Raw genomic sequence first — 27,610 nt, 5'->3', positions numbered from 1 at the left:
GAAGCCTCGGAATTCGCAGAGGAGAAGCAGAATGCCGAAGCTAAATCCAATAAATTTAATTCAAGCAGCAGGGAAGGTTGGATGAGTAACAGTTAGCATAAGCTGCCGAAGCCTCTCCCTCCAAACTCAAAACTTTGTGCTTATTTATGTTTTAACTAATTTGCATTCTGCTGGGATCTGATGAATGTAAAAGTAGAAAGAAAGGCAAACTAATAAGCTAACTGGGTTAATTAACATAAATCTTTATAAACTGATAATCAAATTATTATTTAAATGTTTTAGGAAAACAACCTCCTTTGAATATTTTGGCCATAAAAGATATTATTAGACGGTTATTCAATTTTTTTATTCAATATATTTTTTCCATTAAATTGAAAAAGATATAATGTAAATCCTTGTTAAAAGAGAAGTGGAATAGAACAGTGCTTTCCAATCTTCCACGTTACGGCACACCTTACAAGCATAAGTAACTCAACGGCTCACTTTTACAAGCATAATATCATAGCATAGTATGAAAGATCATTATTCTGTTACTGTGATTAATTTTTTATTTCATGCTAGGTATTCAGTTACTAAAATTTTTCTTTCAAATATTTTTGTATTATAATGCATAAATATTTCAGCTGGACATTTGTTCCACTTAGGTCTTCTTAGGCACGCATAAGCATGAAATAAGTGAAACAAAAAATGGAACGAAAATGTTAATTCATACACCTTACTGACAAATATTTGCATAGTTTTATACAGCGTTTGTGAACTTAATTGTCAGATTTGAAAGACTGAAACTGTGATTAAATTTTTAAAACACTTATTTAAAAAAAATATCATGGGAAAATGTAAAAATAAATTAATTATGCATAAAGTAATTACGGATTATATATAAATATGATACTGATAATATTAATTTAAAGAAAAATAAATTTTTTAAGTGTTAATTATAATCAGGTTGATAATAACTAAAGCTGTAATTTTAAAACATTCTACTTAAAACTGCCGGTCAAAATGACTTGATTATTTCACCAGAAGAATCGTGAGGCAATGAAATTTTGTTTGGGGAAGAAAAAAGTAGTTCCAAAATATGCCGATAGATGGCGCTGTCAGAGTTCACATTGCTATTGCGGAGGCATGCAAATTACTAAGACGTAACATACGCACCACAGACAAACTTTGATAAAAATGCAGAGCACCAGCGGGACCATGGATATTTCGTCGCGAAAATTTAATCTTTACTTCGCTATGATTAGTGCCATATGCCAATGAGGGCCATATGCCAATATCTGTAAAATCTTTCCTTTCCGCTTTTTGCTTTAGTGTCGCATTTATGTGTTTTAAAATTAAAAAATACAAAAAAGTTTAAAATCATAACTTCCAAAAAAATCAAAACTTGATTTTTCCTATCCCTAAACTTTCTCGAGCTAATGTAGCTCCCTCTAGTGTGCATCATGATAACCAATTATGCAATTTTCCTAATTCTGCTCACTACTTAGATATTTTTCTGATGTGGAGGTACATGGTTTTGAACCATAGGCACTCCGTAACTTATAATCATTGGCATTGGATAGAGTGCTTTGCCTGAGCGTTTCATCATGACTGTGACAAAGAAGGATCGCTCTCTGGTCATGATGCTATTCTATCAGAATGTGCGTTAACAGCTATCAGGAAGTTACCGACATTAAAATGTATAAAATCTGGACCAATGACTACTTACGACCTGCGGATAGTGATAGATAAATTCGAAGAGACGATTCAATTGACGTGAAATGAGGTAGAGAACGAAGACCAGTTTCGGCGGTGTCAGTGGAAGATGTGGCCACAGCATTGTAACAGATGAACAGTGATGCAGGAATTAGCAGTGCACGGGGAATTGGACAAATTTTGATATGTCTACCAACATGGCGCGCAAAGTCCTTCGGAACATCTTGCGCTGTTATCCGTACAAGATAACTCAGCAGTTGCTGCCTGCTTACCTGAAAACACGTGAATCATTTGCACTACGATTTCTTGCCCGGATGAATGTGGACAGTGGATGGCCATGGTACATTCTGTGGTCTGGTGAAGCCCATTTCCATTTCCAAGGTTCTGTAAATAGGCAGAATTGCAGGATATGTGTCACTGCGAATCCGTTCCCGCTGCATCCGTTACTTCTTCAGTTTAAAAAGAGTCACTGAGTGGTGCGAAATAACGGCAAAATTTTTCATAGATTCGTTCTTCTTCGAGAAGATAACACTTGCGAAGATTCACTTGTTACCTGCAGCATTATTGGCAAGTGGTATGAAGCACTTTTGTGTAACCATGACCTTCCAGCACTTCAGTAGCTTCACTGTGTGGATCGTACCAATATTCATACAAGGTGACGTTCCTCCGCACATTGCTACTCGGGTGAAGCAGCTGATGTTCCTCATTTTGGAGATGATAGAATCGTAAGCTGCCGACAGCGTGGCCCCCATTCCTCCGACTTAAACCTGTGTAATTTTTGGCTTTGGGGATACCTGAAGATTGTTGTTTTCAGTGGCCTGATTATGAATCTGACCGATATGAACGCAAGCATCACGCACCACATTCATAGCATTAGCACAAATATCTTCCGATCTGTTGTGGAATATGCAGTTTTGAGCTTCCAGCTAGTAGCGGAACAAAGCAGAGGGCATATCGAAACACTTATGCATTAATCATCCGTGAGGTGTTTGTTTCATGAAGATTCCCTTTTTGTCTTGTCAATATCACTGTTTTCGTTGTAAACACGTATTCTAATAAATTTGTCGTAAACCCTTGGAGTCTATTGCTTGCTGTGTTCCTGTGTTTAACGAATCCATTTAGGCGTTACATCTTCTTTTCCCTTGACAGTGCCATCTATCAGCACATTTTGGAATCTATCTATCAGCACTTTTTCCTTCGCCAAACAAAATTCCATTGCCTCATTGCTTCATGATAAAATATCAAGTCATTCTGACAGGTAGTTTTAAAGTTAGGGTGTTTTGAAATCGCTCAGCAATAGGCTTCTAATTTGAGTATTTTGTTTCTCTATTCTTAAACTGATAACATTCTGGACTGCACCATTTCTGGATTAATCTATGCCACAAAGCTGAGTAACGCTGATGACGTAGTTAATTGGGAAACTTAAGTCTGAGAACTGAAGCCTTTCTAACCTAAACTAAAATATTTCTCTTAACAGATCTCCATATTGAACAAATGAGCAGTTTTAACTTGAACTTCTGTGCTGCTTGAACAGCATTTCCCTCGCTCTCCTCTTATCGCAGCAGTATTAAAAAATGTAAATATGAGTAGGCACGATTAGAGTTCCAAGTAAACTGTGGCCGCGAATGTGAATTTAAGTAAAAATGGAATTTAATCCGCCTCGACTGCCAAGTTTCTTAGTTATTAGGACGCAATCAGAATTCTTTCTTTTCAATATGCATATACGTTCTAAGCTATTTTATATCTACGCCATCCGTACTTTCTGCGTTTCTACGTCTCAGTGCTACTACAGTCAGTGCTTCTAAACTTTGTTTTCATTACACAAACATATATACTTATTTCTCCCTTACACCGGCAAATGTCAACATTCACCATGCACTCAAGGTTAATATTGAATAAAAATATTTTTGTTAAGTTTTTAAATCGTTCTTTATTATTAAAACACATTATGATAAATGTCAAAGTAGGAGAAAGCTTAAGTAACAGCGCATATACCAACATCAGTATTGAGTTATTAGTGGTTTATCGCGCGAAGCGCTACGTTACCAATTCTGTTGAAATACAGCCGTAAATTGGCACGGGATTGTATAGAATATCTTGATAATTGGATTCCGAAAGAAGGAAGCGTTGTTTAAACTGTTGAACTTAAAACGAACAGTGCATTCTAAATGAGAAGAGAAAATGACGCCACTAATAAACTTACTTAATTACTTAATTCGTACAGTCTTATTTATTATAACAACTTGAAATGTTATGACACTAGAGGACAAGTGCCCCTTGCTTTTACGACGTCTTTCTATCCATCTTCTCGGCTTCTCCTTTCAACCCCTTATTTTATCCGTACAAGATAGTAGAGCATATCTATGCTTATCGACATACACTGGTGATGGTTAGAATGTATAAAAATATAAACAAATATTCGGTCTTTCACCGACGTATTTGGTATGTGTTGACATTCAGCATTTACCGGCGAAAGTCGACATTCTCCACTTTCGGTCTTTCACGATAACACACACATATATATATATTCAGTACTCTTTGGTCACAGTTAATATACTGTATATTACCTTCTTATTTCAATCAGGTAATTGGGTTTGTTTCTGGGATATATATCCGGTTATCCGGTGCTATGGTTGAAAGAGTTACACGTAACTCATGCTAGGATGTTTCAAAGAAGATCTCGTTAAATTCTTGATAGTGAGCATAGAAAAAGAGACTTTGTTCTCATATGTATACTGTAGCAAATGGTAAAAAATAACGTATAGTTTCATTTAGGTATTTCGATGCTGAAAATTGGAGAAATTCCCAATGCCTTAGTCGGGATCCGAACTCCAAACTCCGAACTTCCCGATTACGCGCTGGACATGCTATCTAGTTGTACGAAGACATACGGAAAAGGAGAAAGAAAATACTTCGAAAGAGCCTTTATTGATCACTTATCCTAGCTCTCCAATAATGTCGTCCAGGACTTTGCGGTAAATCTTTCGAGGCACACTTTCAGTTCTTTACTGGCACACCCCTGTGCCGCGGTACATCGGCTGGAAAACATTGGAATAGAATGAATTTTTTCAACAGCTTAAATCTAAAATTACGAAGTTAATCTAAAATTACCTAATAAGATTTAAACTTATTAGGTCATTCCTTAAGCAATGTGTTTTTATTTTGAAGTAGGCTGTGAAGTAATAAAAAAGAGTTTTCTCAACTCCGTAATAGATTTTTTTATGCCGTTCCTAAAAAAATCAACCTACTTATTGTAGAAAACGCCTTGAATGTCCGCCGCTTTAAGTGTCTCTTGAGAATTGCTTTTTTTTTTTTTTTTTTTTTCCCCTCCCCAGGGAAAAATGGCAAGCTTCGCACCACCAAAAACTTCATCAAGTCACAAGATGGTGGAAAAAAAAAGACTGTTTTCAAACTAAGGAAGAATGTTTTCAAACTAAGGAAGATCTGATCAGATGTTCACACGCTGTCTTAACGTCAGTAAGTACACGCGGAACCCACCTGCTAAGATTAGATAGTATTCCAAGTTTAATCAATTAGCGATGGATAATTGATGACTTAACCTCTTTTTCCTGATCTTCAACAGCTCTATACAGATTTGTTTCAGTTGAAAATTTTCAACGCATCAGTATGCTGGATATCTCCAACTAAGGGCATATCATTAAATTCACAGAATCGTCGTTCCTACGTGCGAATATTCAAAACACCTTTACTGTACACTTTCTCCGCATTTTCCTCAGCATGTGCTGTGCTATTGCATTTTTTTATTCGGCCATCATATTAAAACAACAAATTAATGACTACGTACTTATAAACCAAAATTTATGTAAGTGAAGCTTTCTTTGCTCAATGGTATTAATACGTTCGTGACAAATCCCTTATTTGAACATGTTTTAACAAGTCCTCTCTGACAGGTGACATTCTTGTTTCAAAGCAATTAAATTTCATATTTATGAAATATTCAGAAACTCCTTTATAATATCTTCATTCTCGTCGAAAATCATCTCTCTGCTTAAAAAAGTATTAACAACTTTTTTTAAAGTTTTGAATTCAGACTTTATTCTCTTAGAATTCAAATTCCACTTGTTTCAAAATAACAACAACAACAAACAAACAAAAAAAAAAAAAAAAAAAAAAAAAAAAAGAGTTTTTTAAATCTATAAAAAGCCAAACTAAATTTTTGTCTTTTATAATCCGCACTCCAAGGAAAAAGGAAAGAAATCGGAAGACCAGGTGGCAATTAAGAAGCGGATTTGGCGCCGACTCATGGATCGATAATAGACGAACCGGAAGAAAGAGGGCTAAAAATTTCTAAAAAAAATGAAATTGATAAGAGAAGAGACAATGGTTTTGTCCATTTTCTGTCTACTATCGATCGCGTTGCCATGACACCGACCTCTGCAAGGTCATCATGAGCTATCTAAGAATTGACATTCCTGAACCCTTCTGTCACCAGTTATTTCAAATATCGTTTTATAGAAATTTTTGGCAGAATCGAATTAAAATGAAATCTTCGTAGCCCAAAACTGTTATTTTTTGCACTTCCTCCTTGGATTATTTCTGCTGTGCCTAGATGAATGGCTTCTTAAAAGGATTTCAGTTTCCTGGTAGAAAGAGATATAATATTTAAAGCAGTAATTTTATCGCGGAGATAAAAGGCAACATTTCGTGGGCGATCGTCGGCCAAATAATGAAAGTAACGAAGCCTCCACAGTTTGGTATTTGCACTAATGATTTCGAGAAAAATTTTGCGGTCGAAGATTCGCAGTGCTATTTATGGGGGGGGGGGGGAACGGCATATCAGAAACGAAGCAATGATTCAAATAACTATTATTTAACCAAATAAAGGCTATATTACATTTTTAATTGAAATTTACACATCTACATCTGTGGGTCTCGACCCCAATTGGGGTCAGGGGACTTACAGTAGGGGGTCACCAAAAATTTAGAAATTTTGATTTTTCTTTAACTTATTATAATAATTTTATAATTACCAAATATTTTTACATAATGTATCTGAAAATACATAAAGATAAGACAATACACATAAGGGAAAAACGAAAATGTTTCGACACATTTTTTGTTATAATAGAAAAGTTCACTTTACTTTAAAAATTAAAGTCAGTCACCTAAAACTGCAATAGTATATTATAGTACATGTGAAGAAGCTGATAGTTTCACTCACGCGTGGGTCCGATTTAAAGGCGAGAGTAACGCAACGCCGCAGAATGCTACTCGCAAGGAAATCAATTTAGTAACGTAGCCTTCACCAGGCAGAAGACGCTCTAATTCTACCCTCTAAAACCTTCTTTTAAATAGTCTCTTCTTTCTATCTCATTTTAATATCGGTGAGCTGGAAGATTTCATTCTGGCGGAAAAATGGAAATGAGAAAGATAGGAAAGCGGTTTAGCATAAAATACCTGGTTAGAAACTAAAAAGATACCCTATAGTGGGAAAGTCTGATATTCTTCAAATCTTAGAAAATCCCCTACATTTCTTAAAAATTATCTCATAAGTTGCCTCTGTGATACTATTACTGCCCTAATAATAGTTAATAGGAAGGCTGAAAGTGGCAAAACATAACCAGCTAACCTTGAGTTGGCTCTCTGACATTAAGCAGATCGGTCTCGTAACGGTTTCCATTGCTTTTTATGATGGTTGTTTACCGCAAATACGTTTAATCATGTTATAACTCGATCACATTTCTCAAGAAGTTACCCACAAACGCATGCTTTGCTTCAGATGATTAACTTTGAATGTTTTGACATAAATTCGAAGACAAAGATTGGGAAAATAAAGATACGCGGAAGAGTTGTTTGATTGTAACGAAATTTCATACGAGAATGCTTTTTGATCTAGCATGCGAAATAATTAAATTTTGATTAAATTTTGGCGGCAGTTGAAGGAATAGCAGAAGCTACAGAGCATCGCAACTTAGCATCTGTATGGTGTGTGATAGTTCTAATTACAGGGCATTCTAATATGACTCTTCCGAGTCACTCAATTGCACAAATACATCACAAAAAGTTTCACGCTCGGTATGAACAATATGTCTCTAGCTCAGAACTTGCAGTCAGTTGACCAACCTACTTCTCTAAGTAGGTTGGTCAAATAAAAGGGTCATTTAACATTTGGGTCGAAGCGATACCGCCATTTAACGATACTGTCATGCATGGTTGAACCAAGGACCGTGGCAGAATACAGAGTTGAGAAGGCAATAGTCGATCTAGGGAGACGACAGAATGTGAGCCCATAGCGATCGTTAGAAAGGAATTCCCAGTACATTATTCATAAATTCGTTATATCGAGTTTTAACAGAAGTTCCCCGCTACCGCAAATATCGTCTGCGCAAACCGTTCCGTTCACGTGTTTAATCATATTTTGTCAAACGATTTTTGGCATTTGAAAGAAAGAGTCTTACTTTAAAGCACTGCGTTGTGAAATTTGTAAAAAAATATCATTATCATAAGTGCAAGGTTTCTAAAATGGAACTATCACGCTTTCAGATTAGAACCATCATTTATTTCCAGTTCTGTTGCAAAACGTCAGCAGCAGAATGTCACCAAATCATGTGTGCAGCTTCAGGTACTAATGCTGTAGCATATGACATTGGGAAGGTTTGGCATCGAAAGTTCAAAAGCAAGGACTATGACATTCAAGAATCGGAGCGCTCTGGCCGGCCTACTGATACTGATGAGGCACGCCTGCGAGAATTTGTGGAAGAAGGTAAGTATGCAACCACCTGAGAGCTTGCTAAGGAGTTAGACGTTAGTGAAATGCCCATTAGTCGCGCTATGCATCGCATAAACTTGACAAGTTCAATCCCTGGGTGCCGCATGAGCTGAATCAAGCAGATAAGGACAGACGTGTTCGGGCCTGCACTTATCTGGTCGAATACCAACGCAAGGAAAAAATTCTAGACCGGATCGTCCCTTCTGATGAAAAGTGGATTTATTTCAACAACACAGGCCGAAAAGGAGATTGGTCTGCGCCCAGCGAGCCTGTACAGCAGAGTAGCAAAACGCAATTTGACTAATAAAATGATCATGCTATGTATCTGATGGGATTGCCTTCTTGAAATCCACAGTATCTGGAAAAAAGCAATGTCCTCGACAGTAAGATAGACAGCGAGATGCTAGTCCGCTTGTTAAGGAAAAACGTCAGATTGAGTTTCGGTTCAAAAAGGTAATGTTCCATCAAGATAGTGCAAGACCACATGTATCTGCATTCACCGGCTGGACTCTGCACGGACTCGAATGGAATTTTTCCCACGCCCACTATAAAGCCCCGACATCGCTCCTCCAGGCTTCTACTTTTTTTCCCACCTGCAGCTACATCTTGCTGGTGCTATCTTCCATTCTGCACAGGACGGTCCGAAATGAGAGTGATCTGTTTTTGGATTCATGACCATTAAGTTTCTGGGCCGAAGGCTTTGAAAAAATTCCAGAAATATTGGCGGAAAACCATAGATTTGAGTGGTGAATAATAGTACTCTCACTAAAAGTAACCATAACTTTCATGCTTTTTTTTCTAACAATATTAAGAGCTTGTTTTGGCGAAAAACTTCCGTTACAACCAGATATCTCTTCTCATTTCCTTAATTTTGCAGCATATTGCGCAAAAAAGTTTGACCAAATTGGTCTTTTTATATTGTACTTACTACCTAGCTTTTTAATTATATATATATCTTGAATAAAACAATCATTGCCTCTGAAAGTTTAATATTTCTTTTCCGGGTATTAATTACATCTACCGAATTTCATTCCATTTGGATATTTCGTCTTCGTTTTTTTCGTTTCATTTATTATTATTACTACTACTAGAAATATTTTGGTCTTAGAATCTACATTAAATAACCTACTATACAATGTGCTGTAGAAGTTTTTCATTTTTTCCCCTCCAACGAGTTTTATTGTTTTTTATCATTTGCATGTACACGTGTTTTCGGTGTACAAATGGTGGTGAGCAGTAACTGTAATTAAGTAAAAATGGTGGTGAAAATCATCATGCGAAAGCTAAAATTATTATGAAGTGGATTCACGGGAAAATGAAAGAAAAAGGTTTTAAAGCATATACATTTCAATATTTTTTAATATTTCTCTTAATTTTAATCCATCATTCATGATGTTACATATGTATGAAAAATGGTTTTGTTTTTTTGGATTCTTTTTCCAGTTATGACTAAGAGTTTCTTCAAAATCATAGTGACTTGGTAAGGTATATTTAAATTTTATAACCGTTATTATAATTTTGGAACCGTTTCCTTTTAGTTCTTGTTTCCACTTAAAACTCCCTACCAGAAAGAGGTTTTAGAATCGCGCTGAATGCAAATGAGTTAGAAGAAGTATTTAAGGAAGGTACAGCTTACTTTGAAGAGAATTTTAGGAATTCTTAGTGGCGCCTTTTGCCTTCTGGCTAAGTATTGTAGCTGTTACGCTCGACCATTTTATACGTGCCTATTGATATTTTCCGGCTAGTTTCATTTAAGGGCCAACTACGTTAGATAATTGTGTCTAGCTTCGGCTATGTCTCTTTCATTTAATTTTAGTTAGTTTCTCATTTTTGATTCTGAGTTAAAGCCTGAGAAGGAGCTGACTGTTTTTCTTATTTGAGTGAATAAAAGGGTAATTCAGCCTTTCTCGAATGTACGTCCTAGTTGTTTTAAACTCGCCGGGAAGTCGCTACATAGTTCCTTAGGTTCCTCAACGTTTTATCATAGACAAAAGGAGAGGAACCCTACAACTTGAAGTGTGCAAGTAGACTGGAAATCTATCGGATAAGGTAGTCATTAATATGCATAGACTTCTAGAACTTGAATAGAATATTCATAGATTTATTTTAAAATTTTAGTAGTGTTATAGCTAATTCCTGCAAGCTAAATAGTGCTTTAAACTCTGGCTTGTAGTGTTGTAATCAGACAAAAGCTGTAAAATGGCAATATATAACATCGTAAGTGGGTTCCGAAAAGCAGCAGTGTTCTTAGATGCTCAATTAACTGCATTTAAAGACGATTTTACACCTTTAAATTTCAAATTAAAGCATTTGTGTTTACTGCAATCTTCTCGGAAATCTGCCTTTTCTTCTCTTCATTGCCAATAGTCTGCCAATTGTAATTATATGTTAGACAGGGGCTAATCCAAGTTCATTGAGATATCTACTGCGGAGCATTTCAAGGAGAGACAAATATTTTTAGGGATAAATCAGTCCGCAAGAAAGAAGAAAAATGCCATGACTAGCCAGTCTTTATATGGGAAGCTTCTTACCCAGTCCATGCTTTACTATATTTGATTAACTAACTAATCATACGAAGCATTATGGAGCTTTCTATTCTTTCTTTCTGATTTTATATTAGTTCATCAGTTATTTTGTTAAAATTCCTCAGTGAAGTGTCACAGGAGGATACTCTAAATTTGAGGTTAACGTTTTTAAATATAACCAGCATCTTATTTCATAACTTATAATTATGTATTAGGAATGACCAGAACATAAACCCTAATTGACTTACTGGGGGTCTTCAAATGGGGAACCTACCTGGCAGGACATTTCGATACATAAATCCTACGAATAAACAAAATTGCGCTATCTTGGGCTTATTCCATATTCGAAGCGGCTTCTTGTACCGGAAGTTCGAATCGGATGATGGAAAGGCATTCTGATGGCAGCTTATATTTCAAAGATTTTGGATTCCGGCCGTCCTTAAATAAATGCATAGCAGTCCGATTCGGAATGATGAAGACTTTCCGTAAACTTCCAGAGCACTTCTACGCAAATAAAGTATTGCTGACCTTGCAATACTAGTGCGGGTCGGAAAGGACCGAAGAAACGCAACCGAGGGAAGCTTCAACATTGCGATGTAGGAGCACCTTTTGAACGCATCACCTTCGACATCCTGGGACTTCCGTTACGATCTGCTGATGGAAATATATACATATTTATTGTCTTTAATTACTTTACAAAGTGGCCTGAAAGGTATCCAATATCCTATCAAGAGGCTACCACGGTAGCTGAGGTAATGATACAGCATTGGATCTGTAGGTTTGCAGTGCCTTTTCAGTTGCATTCCGATCAAGGAAAAAATTTTATCTCGAATTTATTTAAAGAGCACATCCTTAAACTACTCTGCATAGACAAAACCCATACGATACCTTTACTACCACAATCAGACTGCCTAGTAGAGAGGTTTAATCTAACCATCCTTAATAACCTCTCACTGATGGTTTTCAGAAACCAACAGCCTAGGGCCAGAAGTAACGTCTATTCTTACTGGGCTATCGCAGTGTAGTTCACGATACTACAGGCTATTTCCCATCCCACATGCTCTTCGGTTATGACCTTCGTCTATTGCTTTGTCGCTCTCCGGATGTGCATTCTTCACTAGACGGTTTGAAGTGATGCACAGTTTTGCATGAGAACGAGTCAGCTTGGCGATAGAGAAGATGACTTCCTGATACGATCCGAGAACTAAAAGACATCATTTCAACGAAGGTGATAAGGTGTAATTATGAAATCCGATTCGACAGAAAAGACTCTCTCCGAAACTAGGTGCCCTGGGACAGTCCTTACCCAGTGTTAAACAGAATGAATGAAGTCGTAATTCGACGACGTAAACCCTCAAATTTTAATCCTAAAGTTATTCGCTAAGACAGGCTTTACTATGGCCATAATGCCTAGTCCTCATAGCCTACATAATGTAAATAGTAAGCTAAGGCCATGATCCTATGTGTATATAAATTCGAAAATTCATGCATCTATGTATTGATTTAATATTTAATTTGTATGCTATCTACTGAAATTATTACTTTAGTAATGCAATGATTTTTCTTAGCTGGTTGAGGATTTGTACTGCCCGGGATGTGCAACCTTTTGAAAAGCGAGAAATGTTATGAATTCTGGGTACATGCAAATAATTTTAGTGAAATTATATGTTAATTGTATCTCTTGTAGAATGTAACATGAAAGGCCTCAAGAAACGAAGCTTTTCAGAAAAATGAAGTTATAGAAACTAGTCCATTTGGCTATCTCATCGATATAGCGCTAAACCTGCGATAGTTTTATCGCATAATTTTTGTCGCTACATTTGGGATGAAATCGCCAAATGTCGCCAAACTTAGGAATCGTTCGATAATATGTTGGTACCGATTCCTGTATAACTGTAAATTGTGTATGCTTTCCAGAAATTTCGAGAAATCAAAGGTACTGAGCCTTGAAATTAGGAATACATAACGAAGTGGAGCGAGTCCCTCTTTTACTTATTCATTTACTATTTCTTGTATAAAAATTTTAGCAATTAGATTTAAAAGTTTTATCCCTTCCGGAGGGAAGATTGTTTGCTTCGTAAAAATTTATACCGTTTCTAAAACTTATTTCAGCATTCGTGATGTTGTTGTCTTTTCTTTTTCTGTATGATTGAAGTCTTACGTGGAAGTTTTTAAGATGGTATTTCTTGATGATATTATAAAAAGGTTATCTCTTTATTGTTACTCCTAGGAATCGTTGCTGCTTTAAAGATTCCGTTTTTTAGGATTATGTGATTTGTCGCAGCGCTTCGTGATTTGCTCCAAACATTTCATATTTTTATCTGAAGTTTCACGCTGCGTTCTAACTTATTGCTATTTTCTTTGAACGCATCTGAGCATGGATATCTCCACCTTCTTTTTTTTTGGCTGATATAGTCTCAAACCGTGTATGCATATCTACATTTGCGTCTGATGCTGTGTTCTAAAAAATGTATGAAAATCTACTTTTCTGTGATATTGTGTTTCTTTGATGCTGTTGTGTCTTATGGTAGAAGCAAGCATTTTCCTTTGTATTTATTCCACGTTTGGACTCTCCCCTTTTTAATTTTTTAAACTTTTTATTATAATTATTTTACTTTATTGCCTTAGCTTAAAGCTAGCTTCCTAACCAAACTTTAAATTGTTATCAAGTTGGACCCCCATTTTTTCCCCTTTGGCTTTACCGGCGCGAGTTTTCAAAGCGTCGCACTCCTAATCAGAGATCTTTTTTTAAAGTAAAATTACATAACTGAGTAACAAAGTAATATTACATAACTGATAATTTTAATTTCCCAAATGTTGCATCTGGGAACTTTTTAACAATTAATGAATAATAGAGGGGGGGGGTTAAAATTCTGTAATGAAAACTGAGGTTGATATTAACTCTACATAAACAGAAGAAAGTTGCTTTACGTTCACGTAACCCGCCTCTTTATTAATTGTCGCAATGGCTCGGTTTCTTAAATTTATATATATATATATGCTTATACTGCTATAATAAGAAATATAAAGAATGAACCATTTAAAATATGCACATGCAAAATATCGCTTGCAGAAGTTGTTGTTGTGAAATCGATATCTAATAATAATCTAAATTTAATTTAATGATTGAAAAATTTTAGCTTTGAAGATTTTTCAGAATGGCAAACAAAACAGCAGTTACTACAAACTGCATGAAACATTGCATTAAGAAAGCATTACTGAACGAAAGTACTTTATTAAAGAGGTAAATTCTAATAATTTATTGTGTAAGAATGCGTATAAAACCTAAAGTGTGTGGTTAATTTCTAGATTTTTGTGCACCATCCATGAAAACTGCTAATTCGATATTAAATGCCAAAACAAAGCAAGATTCTGCTTTCTTTTCATTGTTTTCATGTGATTTTGCTGTCTAAATTAAGTAATGCTCGCCTGCAATAAGTAAAATTAATTCGCAGTTTAGTCATTCTGAGTGTTAACTCACTTCGACAGCATTTTTTCATGAATCTCCTAGTCATATGCAGTTTGCCAATCTCTAAAATATGACTGGTTGGGTTATATTTTAGTTTATTTTTATGCTGGTCTTTAATTACCAATACTTATAAATAAATAATACTTCATACTGAAAATGGTTTCTCATTCATTAAAATAAGTTTCTTTGTGGCATTTACTGAAATATTTCGAAATAAAAATATTTAGGACATTTCATCAACTTATGAAGATCAAAGAGATGATACAAAGGTCACGATTATTTGAAGTACTAGCATTTGTAAAGTGCAGTTTGCTCTGAGAATATGGAACTGGCTGAAAGAAAAGATAATGACGCCTTTTACAAAGGCAATTAAATATATTTAATTATAGTGTTGGGTATGTGACATTTTCATATATTGATTGAAAAAATGTTCACATTCATTCACGAAGTATATGTTCAGTATTTTTTTTTCTATACGAGTTATAAAAGCAGCACTGAATGTCATGCATTTTAGTTATATTACGGCTGAATGTTTTAAAAAAAAGTTGTATAAATTTTATAATAAATTGTATATAATTATTGCATTGATAATTCGACAACTCCATGATTTCTGTTATTGTAATGTAAAATATTGCAGTTAAGTACAGTGAATTTTAAAGTAATACGAAAATACCATACAGTTGCTTTCACGAAAAAGTGGTTTATTTCTTGATTGCTGCTAAATCGTTTTTATGTAAAAAAATTGAGTATAATTTAGCATAAATCCATCAAAAATAATTCCAATCAGTTGCTGTAAAATATCTTTCAGTTTATTATTCGTTACTGGATTTTTATAATTTTAAGTCCTTCTTGAGTGATTTTTTCCATAAAAGAAAATTAATATTTCTTATTATTATGAAATGTTACAAAACTTATAATCATTATATTTGTTTTAAATTGTGATTTTATTAACAGAAAATTCTATTAACTTATTCTGTAAGGACAGGAAGGGAGAGAGTGAATAATCCTTACTTTTGATAATAGAGTACCCGGGTAACCCAAAGAGTTTTTTCCTTCAACAATAACAGCAGTCTACATTTGAAGATAGGAATATTGTTGTTGGAGTTATAAGCTTCATCAGTGAATACCATAATATAGGAAGTAACTGTTCTTGTTATTACTATCATTTTAAGAGGAACTGAAATATGACTGATGTGTTTGTTTCGAGGATAAATAAAGATATTTTTAGGATAGCTTTATACAAGATTTTTATTTTCTAAATTTCTTCATACTATATTACAAATATGTATCTCTCTTCTTCAGTCATTTGTCATTATAAGACAAAATTAATAGGAGACAATATTAATAATCACAGTCATTTTAATACCACTTAAATAAGGGAGAATGGCATTTTTTTCTTAAGCTCAGCTAAATACCAAGTTCTCCCTTACAAAATGCAAATTTTTATCACATAGATATTTTCCGATATCTAGTTAATAACAAAGCTATTAGAAGTCAAAGCACTATTTTTAGACATCAGGCATGAAAGCGAAGTTTTGGAAATGCTATTAATTGTAGAAAAGAATATAAAATAGTTGAAGGCCTTTATCACAAGAAATATCGAAGTAAGTTTCTTCTTCCTATAAAGTAAGGACGGAATGCGATAGTACAAATTCACTAAAAATAGAAGGAAAGTAAATAAAAGTCTATAAAACTGAATGTGCTTATAACTATAAACGATATTTTACATTCTGTTATGAATGTAAAGTAAGTATTTACTGAGATTTAAGAACAAATGTAAAATAATAAGTACATGAAACTGAGATTTGTTAGATAACCTTTGGTATCGACTCTTCCTTTAATTTGATGGCTTCTCGTTCAATTATATGTACAACAATAAAAATAAAATTATTTTGTACAAATGATTTATAACAAATTTACAAAACTCAAAAAGATGACCTTTAGAGTAAAAAAGTAAGCATTTTTGCTTACAAAATTTTTAATTCAACTGTTAAACATCCTATCTTCAGCTGCTAAAATATTAAACACTTTACGGCTAGCTAATGCTAACATCTGAAAGACGGCACGAGCATTAAATGGCAAGCGAGTAGAATGACATTTTAAGCATAAAGTTTGAAAAATTATCGCATCTCATAGAAAATCGTAGAGTTAAATAGAATATTAGTAGACAAAAGATAAGGCATTTCATTTGCTATGCAATATTTCTCATTGAACTGCCTAAATATCACGAAAATCATTCGCAGACGTGTGTTTTAAGATCACATTCAAAATGACATATCAGTTATTCACCCTGTCAGTTTTTTCATTCACGTAGGTCAATGGTTAGCAAACTCATCAATCAAAAGAGAAAAGTCAGCAGACTCATCAATCAAAGGAGAAAAGTCAGCAGACAACGATTAAATGCGTGTTTTGTCATATCTTTATTTTAATGTAAAAAAGCATTTTTTGTTAATGTAAAAATATTTTTAATAAGATTATTATTATGATAATATCTGGTGTTATTTGATGTTAGTGGTTGATTGCTAATTTAAAGCAACGCCTAAAAGCACGAGAAGTAGTTTGGCGCTGAAAAAGAAATCTTAATGTGAACAGTGACTTTGCATTCCCTTGGAAAGGTTTGAATGTCTTTTAATTTCAAGAAGAATTCCAGATTCTCATCCATAAGACGGTTTCGCAATTTACGTTTGATAAGATCCATGCTTGAAAATGATTGTTGGTATAAACATGTAGAACCAAAGAGTGAAAGAACAGCAAGCAAATGCTAGTTTTTTTTCAATTGATCATATGAGTCAAAAAGACTATTCTGGTGTTTAAAATTATCATGTCTTTTAAAGCAGACCACACTTGCTGTGAACTAAGACTGCAGCAATTTCTCTGTAATGTTTCCATATCAGCATAAAGGAATTCGAATTGGGAGCTTCATACTTTTTTTGTTTTTTAACTCCAGTAGTTGCATTTCAAAACGGCCAGTATCAATATTAACCAGTTCGCCGTTAGGAAAATCGCAAACATTTCGTGCCATTTTTCGCATCCAAAGGTAAACTTTTTGTGTCTAAAACTGAGCTCAGAGTATTTCTTTCCCCCTTTGACAACCTGTGAAAGCCTATTTAGAAGTTCTGTTCAAATCAGATTGAACAGCGTAGCTGTCACACTGAAGGATTTTGAATAACGACCCCCTAAGGGGCAACATAAAACACAAAGACTCGACCTTAGAGCAGATATTTTTCCCTTTGCACTCAACCCCAATTCCTCTTAATGCACCCAACCCCAAATCTATTGCAATCTATTACAATGTAAATGTAATTCTTAATTGTCCAGAAAAAGATTTATATAAATAAGGGTATTAGCTAGTATTTGAAATGTTCTTGAATTTTGTTTTATTATTTTGATAGCCTGTAACAAAAGAGAAGATTTGAATCGTTAAGAATTGAAAAGATAGCATTCAAATCCCTTTGTTCGCTAATAAAAAGGGAGAAAGTTGTTGTGGATCTCATCAGATATGTTCATGGAGGTAGGACTTCCTACCTCCATGGATATGTTGAGGGGGTAGCTATTCGAAGAAAGTGTCCCCATCCTTTACTTTCCTGAAACAGCCCCGCTGTGATCCTAATGCGACACCGCTGAGAAGATAAGTAACCCATCAATCACCCCTTTTGATTTTCGACTCATTCTGTGGGGGTTGGAAAAAGGTCGCTGCGTCGTATGTGTCTCGGGGGTTACGGTTCAGCTTAAATTTTACCCCGACGAGAGTCTGCCGACGCTAACGGATGACGATTCCTTTCCTGTGAACGTATCTCTCTCGGGGCAAACGGTGAACTGGTTAAAGGGAGAAAATTGCTATTCTGTTGTCCTTACTGAGAGTTATTTTTTTAAACAAAGGCTAACTCAACTCATTGTGCACCATTAATATATAACTGTGTATTATGAATGCTGCTTGCTGCAATGTAGACTAATTCCCGAGCATCAGGGTACACTTCTATAGATGGTTAGTGCAGTGGGGCGATACCAGTTTTGCCCATGGCGATGTTTTGGTGCCTCCTGTACTTCTTTCTGTCTGTCTGTGCAGTTATTGAATTCCTGAAACCTCCGTATGTCAATTACCGAATTATTTTCGTGGCGATGCTTCAGAAAGCTTGGAAAATGAATTAATATTTCTCTTTCAAAATCTTGACCCAAAACCGTAATTTGTTTCGAATGAAATGACATTTTCAAAGCATAAAAATGTGCTTTCTATCCCTTGTACTTTGCCATTAAGTTTATTTAGAAGAAACGGAATGTCTACCACGAAAGAAAATTTTTGTATCCATGGATGACTCATTAGTTCAGAGTAGTCAACATACTTTTAAAGGAGAGATGCTTTAAATTTCTAACAATGAGGAAGCAAAACGTTTAAAAGGTTCCTTTTAAAAACCAGGATACCTTATGCAGCAGAAGATCTGCGTATTCACTCTCCATTTAAACTAAAATTTCTTTAATAAATTAAAAAGAACTTTAGCGACAACTGCGTTGCCAATCTTGATTACCAATTCCATTAACACTGCAAATTTCTCCTGGAAATGTCTGCGCGCAGAACGCTTCTTTATGAATAGTAGATGATGAATAATTCAAAGGTAAACAAGTATCTCGAGGTTAAATTTTCCTTAAAAAAAAAAAAAAAAAAAAAACGTCTTCATCTCAGGCATACTCTGTGTCCATCTATTGAAATTAAAAACCTTTCATCGAATGGAATATGATTTTTCTCCAAGCATTCAATGGCAGCATTTGCAATATCTTCGCCACGTATTTGACCTTTCAGTGGCAATAAACTTAGTTCTTTTTGGAAATAAATAAAACAAAAAGCTATACTTGCGCTTTGCCATTTATGCACAAGATTCTTCAACGTATATCGATAAAGCTGAAATCAGTTTGAGATATTTGCTACCCTGTTTGGTTTCATTCGAAGATAGTTTGACTTTTCTGTCTTTTATTGTTTTAGCAGACAGTGGTAACTCTAATATTTTTTAAAGAATTTCTGCTTTGCTCTTAAAATGCTTCGGATGCATTTATAAAATAACTTTTAATGTATTTACCGTCTGTATATGTGTCCCTCTCTTAGCAGTCTTTTGACAAACAATAAAGATTGCAATATTAACATTGTTGGAAGATTTCAGCAAATAATTAAATACACAGCGAGATTTTTCTTGACTCTTCTGATGTTCCTCAACTGCTTTCTTCCTCGCGTCACCACCGGGATATTTAATGCCAAATGCCGCATGTTTAATTTGTCTCTCCAAGTTTGATTTCTTGTTCTGCGCCAGTTTTTCTCAGCTAATAAGACAGGTCGGAAGGCCGTTTGAATTTTGTATAAACGCGAACGATTCAGTTCATTTAACTTTAAATTCACGGTTTTCGCCTTCCATTTTTCTCTGCTTCTTCAAATAGGTGACCCCTAAAAACACTATCCGTTTCATATGATTAAAAGCAGGAACACGAAGTTTTAAAAATTTATTAAATTATTAAATTAATGCCAAAAATACCAGTGAGATCTGCAGCCTCGGCCTACCAGGCAGTGAGCATTCTATTCTTTGATGGACAAGCTGCGTTAGGTTCCTCTCGCTCAACTCTAGCGTTAGCTGCCTCCTTCGCGCCGCATGATCCGCGCCCGCCTGTTCCATGCCAAAACCGACCATACTCCTCTCTCCTGCAAGCAGTCGGAATCGATTCCTAGCACAGCCACTTCCAAGTAGCTAAAGAGCTGCATGTGGTTCCCGAGCAGCGGTTTGCTGACCACTGACCCAAATAATCGATGTTTAATAAATAATTAAGGCATCTACTATCTTCAAATTGTAGTAGAAATTCATAACTTCCACATGACTGATTACGAAACGGAATGCGCGTAAACTAATTAGATCCTTTCCTAAGTATTACATATATCATAATACGAAAGGACAGTATTATTTTATTAACATTCTAGAATACACATAGGTGAATCGAACTGTTTTAAACGATGTGTTAATGTTATCCATTAAACAGACAAAGAACTTGAATGTTGCTGCTCCATCTAGCATGATTTATCTTGCTATGAATGAATACTTTCAAATATATTCCAATGTAACTGATTCTAAATTACAGTGATGTCTTTCACATAAAACAGCACATTTGTATTAGAGTATAAGCTAGCTTTATGCCATAAAAACTGTTGCACCGACAAGAAATGATTAAGCAGACTAGGAAACTGATTTCTGAGTTCATGATTGTGCATATATTAAAAGCGCGACAGCTATAAAAGAAATCAAACCATTCATTCTGCTCAAAAAGTAGACAAATCGCCTTAGCAAATATTTGGGTAGTATTTTTCTTACAATTATTTGGGAAGGTGCTATGATGTCGCTTCAGTGTTACGGGCAAACCTATAGATATTTTTGTCTGCATAATTTTTACCACATAATTTACTAACACATGTTGTCATGAAAGGACAGAGATTATAGACATGCATGCTGTGCACATATGATCCTAGTAAATCAGGGAGATGAAATGCAGTATGAAAGAAAATCAGTTACTCATGCGAAGCACAACAGCACCATCATAACCATTCACGAGGTTTCTTATATAACAATTGACGAATTCTATACTTGACAACAAGTTTGGCACCTAATCATATAATAATACTGTCTTCATTTAATCACCATACAACAAGTCAAATCGTTTCTATCACTTAACTGAAAGTACAACGACTTTCAGTACTTCCTTTTTGACTTCAGTACGCTCCTTTAACAATGTACTATCATCACTTATAGTTGATCACTCGCTTGACTACCGTTCTTTAATATGACACTAATTAGATCAAAACCTAAGACTAAAACATTTACAACTATTCTATACATCCTAGTTCCAAACGAAATGCACATGCCAGATTTGCGGTATTGACAGGCAAACGCAAATCGCTTTAGCATAAGGTGGATTCGCTGTCATTTGGAATGCTCAGGATTCGAGCATTTTACAGTTCTTCGTTATCATTTTCAACAACAATTTATTTCTGTCTTGGAGCTGATGACAAATGGATTAAGCTTAGACACAACTTGGTTCACGACCCAGTCCATATACTGCTGTCGAATGGCTCGTCACAATATTTCCAAATATTAGGATGTAAAATGTAATTTTGCTTGAAAGCTTTAACGATTGAAGAACAAAGCTAATGCTTAGTATGACGATATGTTCATGCAATTGGGAAGAAGAGGTTAAAAACGACGTTATTTTGTGAATGAAAAGACTCTGTCAAGAAAATATCAGAAACGAACAAGTTTCAACGACATGTTGTTGAAATTTACTTCCAGTTTTCCATGTTATTCTCCTTATATCACTTACGTATTTCTACAAAAAATTTATTCTGCCATGATTTACTTTAAACGTAATGAAATGTCAATGGCAGTTTAGCCTATAATCAGCAAACATCGTCGTTCAAGAAGAAACTTCTACAGATTTAAGCTATGCCATATAACTTTCTACATAATATGATGTGTTTATATAAACTGGATTTGTATTTCTGCAATTTATTTCAGTATTAACCAAATTAAATTTACCTAGATTTTAGAGTTGTTTATTATTAAATTCTCTGCTGTAAGCCTCAGGTTTTAGAGAATCTCGGCATTCCTTATGGGTGCAACATATACTTTAGTCCAAAGATGCACATTATGAGCTAGAGATAATATATCTACAAATAAAATGTTAGTAAATATTAATGGTGTTATTTTTAGTATTAAATTTTAACTCTTCATCCGAATGATTAATCTGGATTGAGGACTTAATGACTATTAAAGAACTAAATCTGAAGAATGTAGTACTATTAAATTATATGCAGTTTTCGGTTTTACTCCTTATTTTCTATTTTAAGGCTTTTCCTTTTTACCGATTTATTCAGTTTTGCAGTAAACCATCCTTCAGTACTTAAACATTTAAAAAAGTTTAAATATTTTATTAAGTTTATGCTTTAAGCATGAGGAACTATTTCTGCCAATAACCAAAATCTTGTTGCTTTTTACAATGTGAAATATTTTAATGAGGATAAAGCTATCTGATCAGAGTCAAAATAGTAGCATAGAAATCCTTTTTTAAAGACACTGAAGAAATGCGCGATTTAGAGGCAGGATGTTCATTTTTTTGGCATACACTTTGGTAATAAAAATTGAATGCTACCAAATTATATGCATGCCAAACATAAACTTCCTGTAAAGCAACTGAAATGCGTAAAATTGTATGATAGCATTGAATCTCTCGAAGTTCACTGCTCTAGTGTGAACTTATTATATACAAATGCATTCAGCACATCGTTAAAAAACACAAAACAAGGTATTCAAGGCTATTAAAAAAGCTCATTTTCATCACGTTAGTTTCTGCTTCTTTGAGAAAGTTTTCCCGTTTAGAGTTATCACCAACGATGTAAGGAATGCTTGAAGAGATGAGCAGAACGTTGGATCGTTCGCACCATTGGCAGTGACTAAGATTTAGAACAGGCGTCATCCGAAGACCCGCTTCAGGAAGTACTCCAACCACCTTCATCAAAGGAAAGATGCATGAGAAGAAGAATTTAAGTGCAGCCGCAGTCTTCTACTATCATTTTTGGTAAGTCAGTCTTTATTATATTTAAATCAGGATCAAAATATATAAGTGACATAGGAGATAATCTTGTAGGAGCACAGCATGGGTGGATGGAAGCATACGGATTTCGACTTCGATATTCCTCAATAACATGAGTGTGGAATGTAGGAAAAGAGTCATATGATCTTGGTCCCTTACAATTTCCCATGCAAAAATTAGCGTAGTACCCTTTGGGTGCTATAATCCAGTCACTCCATCCTAAATCTTCAAAACTCACATAGAGATTCTGACGGCAACAATGACCTTTACAAGTCCTTGAATGACGCTTTGGTCGCCTTCTTTGTTCGGTAGTTTCTGTTGCAATCGCTAGAAAGGGTCGTAAACTTCGCAATTGTTGCTCATGCCCACCATGACGTATTTTCCGAGCTTTACCATTTGCTGTAATGTCGTTGGAATCAGGGAATAAAATAATTTCAAGTTTGGAGTCACAACCAGTGCAGTCGACAAGTAGAGTTAATTTATCCCGATTAGCACCAGCGGAAAACCACTGCTTGACAGCATCACCTACTTCCAAACGACGCCATCCTGGAGTGATATTATAATGCCTGTATGAAGTTAGATGATGCATCTGATCAGTACTATTACCAACTCGAAAAACGTATAACGTCACAGACTGATTTTGAAGCTGAGTCCTGTTCTCTCTAGGAAGGTGTGGTGAATATCGAAGTTGAATCCACAATGTTGCTGCAGTAACACGCAGATGACTGTTGACATGTTCATGAGATGGATAGAAATCGAGTAGATCATGTCCATTCAGCCGTCGGCCTAAAATAAGGAAGAAAACATTAGCAATCTCACAACAATTAATTAATGTTTTAATAATTTTTTCCATTTAGCAGGGCAAAAATAATTTTTATTACAAATACCAGATTTTAACAGAAGCCGATCTGAAGATTTTAAAAAAATGTTTGTATAGATAAATGGATTTTGGTGATTGCTTCAAACTGAAAATCAAACAAATGAAACTCAAAACTTGATTATATTATTAGGAAAAAAGGACAGTAAAGTAAGTACAGTTGTTGCAAAAGAAGTACAGTCGAACAACACTTTAACGAGCTTTCAGAAGTAACAAACAAAGGTTTGGTCCCTTCCAGTTTTCTATGCACATAATGTTATTTTAACTGATATAGTGAATCTCTAAGAGTATGAAACTCGGATATAAAGAACTGTATGAATATGTATGAGCCAAACGTTTTTTGTATTTTTCATATTTTCCCCAGAATTCCTGCATGTTTTAACGGAAAAAAATTATTAACCATAAAAATCATTCATATTTAGGATATTAGGATTACATTCGTAAAAAAAAAGTACTTTTATCCTATTTTCCTGTCATCTTCATGCCACCTTTTTTCTGTGTTCTTCTAGATAATGGCTATGAGAGGCAAGTGTGACACAAGCATGTAATAAGCATATATTAGGGAACCATATGATGTACTTGACAATTGAACCTAACGAAAACATTAGTGGGTTCTTTAAATCCATTTAGATTCATTATTTGAGCTGCCAGACAGATCTTTATTCAAGGCTGCTGCTATGATGGAATCAGATAACGAATCCTGTGAGTTTGCGGTTTTTAGTCTATTTTTCTCTTAGAGAATGTTTTGATTCTTATCGGTTTGTTTTATTTGAATACAGATGTCATTTAAATTCCATCCTCAATAGGCGCTTAACATTCTTTAGGTCTGCCTGTTTTTTTATAAAAATTATTAAATTCATGTGTCTCAACCATACATATCTAGGGAGAAATGATTGTGTTCTCAATGGGCATTTGAATAAAACACGAAGGGAATTATCTTTACTTTTTCATTTTCCCCAAAAGATCAAAACTCTCACCTATTCTTCTGCCAAACTGTCCGCCCTCTGCTTCTTTGCCAAAAACTTAACCGCAAGGCGCGCTGTAAATCTAAAGTTTCTCCATTGAAGATAAAGCGAACATTAATTCAAAAATACAAAATAAAAGCAGTCAAACAGATATCTGTCAGAAACAGAATCAGAAAAGTGGAGCAAAGATGTGTTTAAAAAACATTTCTGAAACGGTTCGACGTTCAAAGAAGTCTTAATCTGCTAATTATCTGGACAAATGTTTCAGATAAAGGCAAATAAATTTGCCAGACATCTGAGAGAGACTGAAGATGAACAATTTAACAACTGCGTGTAATAGTACTTGCAGTTAAATCTTAATAAGATTTCTTAAAATTAGATTTGATATTCGTAGATTTCTTTCCATAGATATGACAATGTTAATCAGTTTTTTCTTTATTCTTCATTCAGATTTTATATGTTTGCATGAACTAATCCATTTTTCTTTAAGTAGGAAAGAATTATTCAAATAAGATATAGTGAACTAAATTTCTTGGCCCTTGAAGTTCGGTACAGCGGCGTTCGATTGTCCTACATCTACAATTCATAAAACTTTGTGATAAAATTTTAAAACAGTTTGTGTTCAGTAAATGGTTCTTCTTAAAGTGTCAAAAATTAAAATGCATTTATCAGAGAGCAAGTCTAAGTGTGCTTCGTCTGTGAATTTATGAGAAAACAAGTTGCTAAATTCTACTGTAAACCTTTTACGTTTAACTACAATGAAATGTTAAATAGTCTTTAATTTACTGCGTTGTTATAAATGATTTATCAGGTTTCAGAACTCTGTGTCTAACAAGTACTGTAAATAAAATTAGTAGTGTTAAATGAAAGAAGTAAAAATATTTTAATCTTTTCTGATAACATAATAAATGTTCGATGTGTGCTTCTCTTGTTACACGACACACATACAAGCGTAATCCGAGTCTGCCCATATGCGTTTTACCATTTCTGCACTGATGATCACCAAATTAGCTTTATCCTGGAGTTTCTCTACTGCTACTAGAAGTGAGGGCACATACACAGTGTTTTCAACATACTCCCACAGAAAACATCATCGGGCGTAAGGTTTGGAAACTTTTAAGGCCATAAATAATGCTAGCCTCATGTCTGAGCGCTCCTCATTCCAGATTTCATAGTGTCTTTGCAATGCTCAGAGGTGGAGCCGCCCCGTTGCTGAAGTGTGAAAATTTCGGAGTTCCTTTTTATTGGATAAAGTAACCGTAACTGCAACATGTAAAGATACACCATAACTGTGAAAATTCTCTAGAAGGAATAAAGATATCCTTACACCTTTGTCTGTGAATTGGCACAAACGTCGTTTAAATTTGTGAATGCAGTTTTTCTTCAACGGCAGCATAACAAATTTTCATGTTCCATATCCAAAGACTGAGACAGTTTACCATTCCTTGCATATGAAACGTCGTTTTGTCACTGAAAATTAGGCAAGAGGCAAAATCGTCATATTGCATTGTAACGACAGTTTTGCGGACTACGTGCAGAACTGTGGATACCATCACAGATTGTTCCGGTGGCTTCGTGCATTTGCATACTACCTTTGATACGCACGTTGCATAGCAGCGGTTGACGAACACTTTGCATATTCTATAACACGAAACTACTTTCTACTGTATACTCACCATTTGAGAATCAAATCCATATCTGCAACATTACGTGTCAGTTTCAAAGAATTTTGCACGTGCAAATTTAAACATTTAATTTTCTTTCATAAAGAAGTAATCGATAAATAGGAATTTATATTATACCATAATACGATGAAACATTTTTAATAACCATGTATGCTAATACAAAGATGTACCATCCAGTGGTTAGGGGCAAATAATGAAGTCAACTGAAAATTCTATAGCATAGCAAAATTAAAACTCTATAAGTGAGTCAGTGATCCTAAACATTTTAAATAAATGTATTCCAGTTGGGCAGGATTTCATATCTACTTTATATTACCTAATCGGATTTTAATATAGTCTGTTTGTGGCTGAACTGATAAAAAGGACCTGTCTTTTCATTATCATTTAGTATAAGATTGCAATAGTTCAAAATTAAAAGCTGTTATTTATAACACCAAATAAGATATTTGAACGGAAACTCAGATATCTTCTAAAATCAAAATAGAAATATTCGAAAAAGTGACATATAGGAATATAATATGTATCCGTGATGCTGATATATCCGGTGGCTCAAAATAAACCAAGCCCAAAGCGAGTGAAGTATCCCATGCCCGTTTCGATTTATCTTGGGTCACCTGATATACGTATCCAAAGTCTCTTATTTTTAACTTCCACATTCTGATGATGCTCATAGCTCATATAAATGCTTTATGCTATGAACAGCAATTCATGTCAGTATGGCATCGAACAGAAATGCAAATTCTCTGGTTTATGAAGTAAATTCGTAAAGTGTATTTCCTTCTGAAATATTTTGCTTTTTTCAAGTTTTTTCCAAGGAATGACAATTAGAAATTAAGTACTGTAAATAAAAGCTAATAAACTGATAAATTTTACTAATAAATTTATCAGTTACTGATAAATTTATTTACTCATCTAACTTCTAACTACTAACTACATTTATTACTCAGCTAACTACTGATAAATTTATTTTACTCCCCGCTTTCGCGGCCAGCCACTTAAAGTAGTTATCATAAAAGACCAGCTGTAGGGTAATTAACCAGTAATGTTAATT

The 27,610-nt window shown here is 34.7% G+C and overlaps 1 protein-coding gene across 1 annotated transcript in view; it reads right to left on the bottom strand.

Annotated features, from left to right (window-relative positions):
* Window positions 1-15,649: 15,649 nt before the first annotated feature.
* The window catches only part of LOC118188004 (inhibin beta B chain-like), a 107,976-nt gene continuing 96,015 nt past the window's right edge, over window positions 15,650-27,610 (bottom strand). The window contains exon 2 of the mRNA XM_085823481.1: window positions 15,650-23,818. Within this exon, the coding sequence (XP_085679607.1) occupies window positions 22,983-23,818 (836 nt within the window). The 3' untranslated portion in view covers window positions 15,650-22,982. The remainder of the gene's footprint in view (window positions 23,819-27,610) is intronic.

This window comes from Stegodyphus dumicola, chromosome 9, assembly GCF_044657685.1.
Source record: "Stegodyphus dumicola isolate Sdum_Otavi_A_Nest chromosome 9, ASM4465768v1".
In the NCBI taxonomy this organism is placed as follows: Eukaryota; Metazoa; Arthropoda; class Arachnida; order Araneae; family Eresidae; genus Stegodyphus; species Stegodyphus dumicola.
This window is presented reverse-complemented; position numbering and strand designations above follow the sequence as displayed.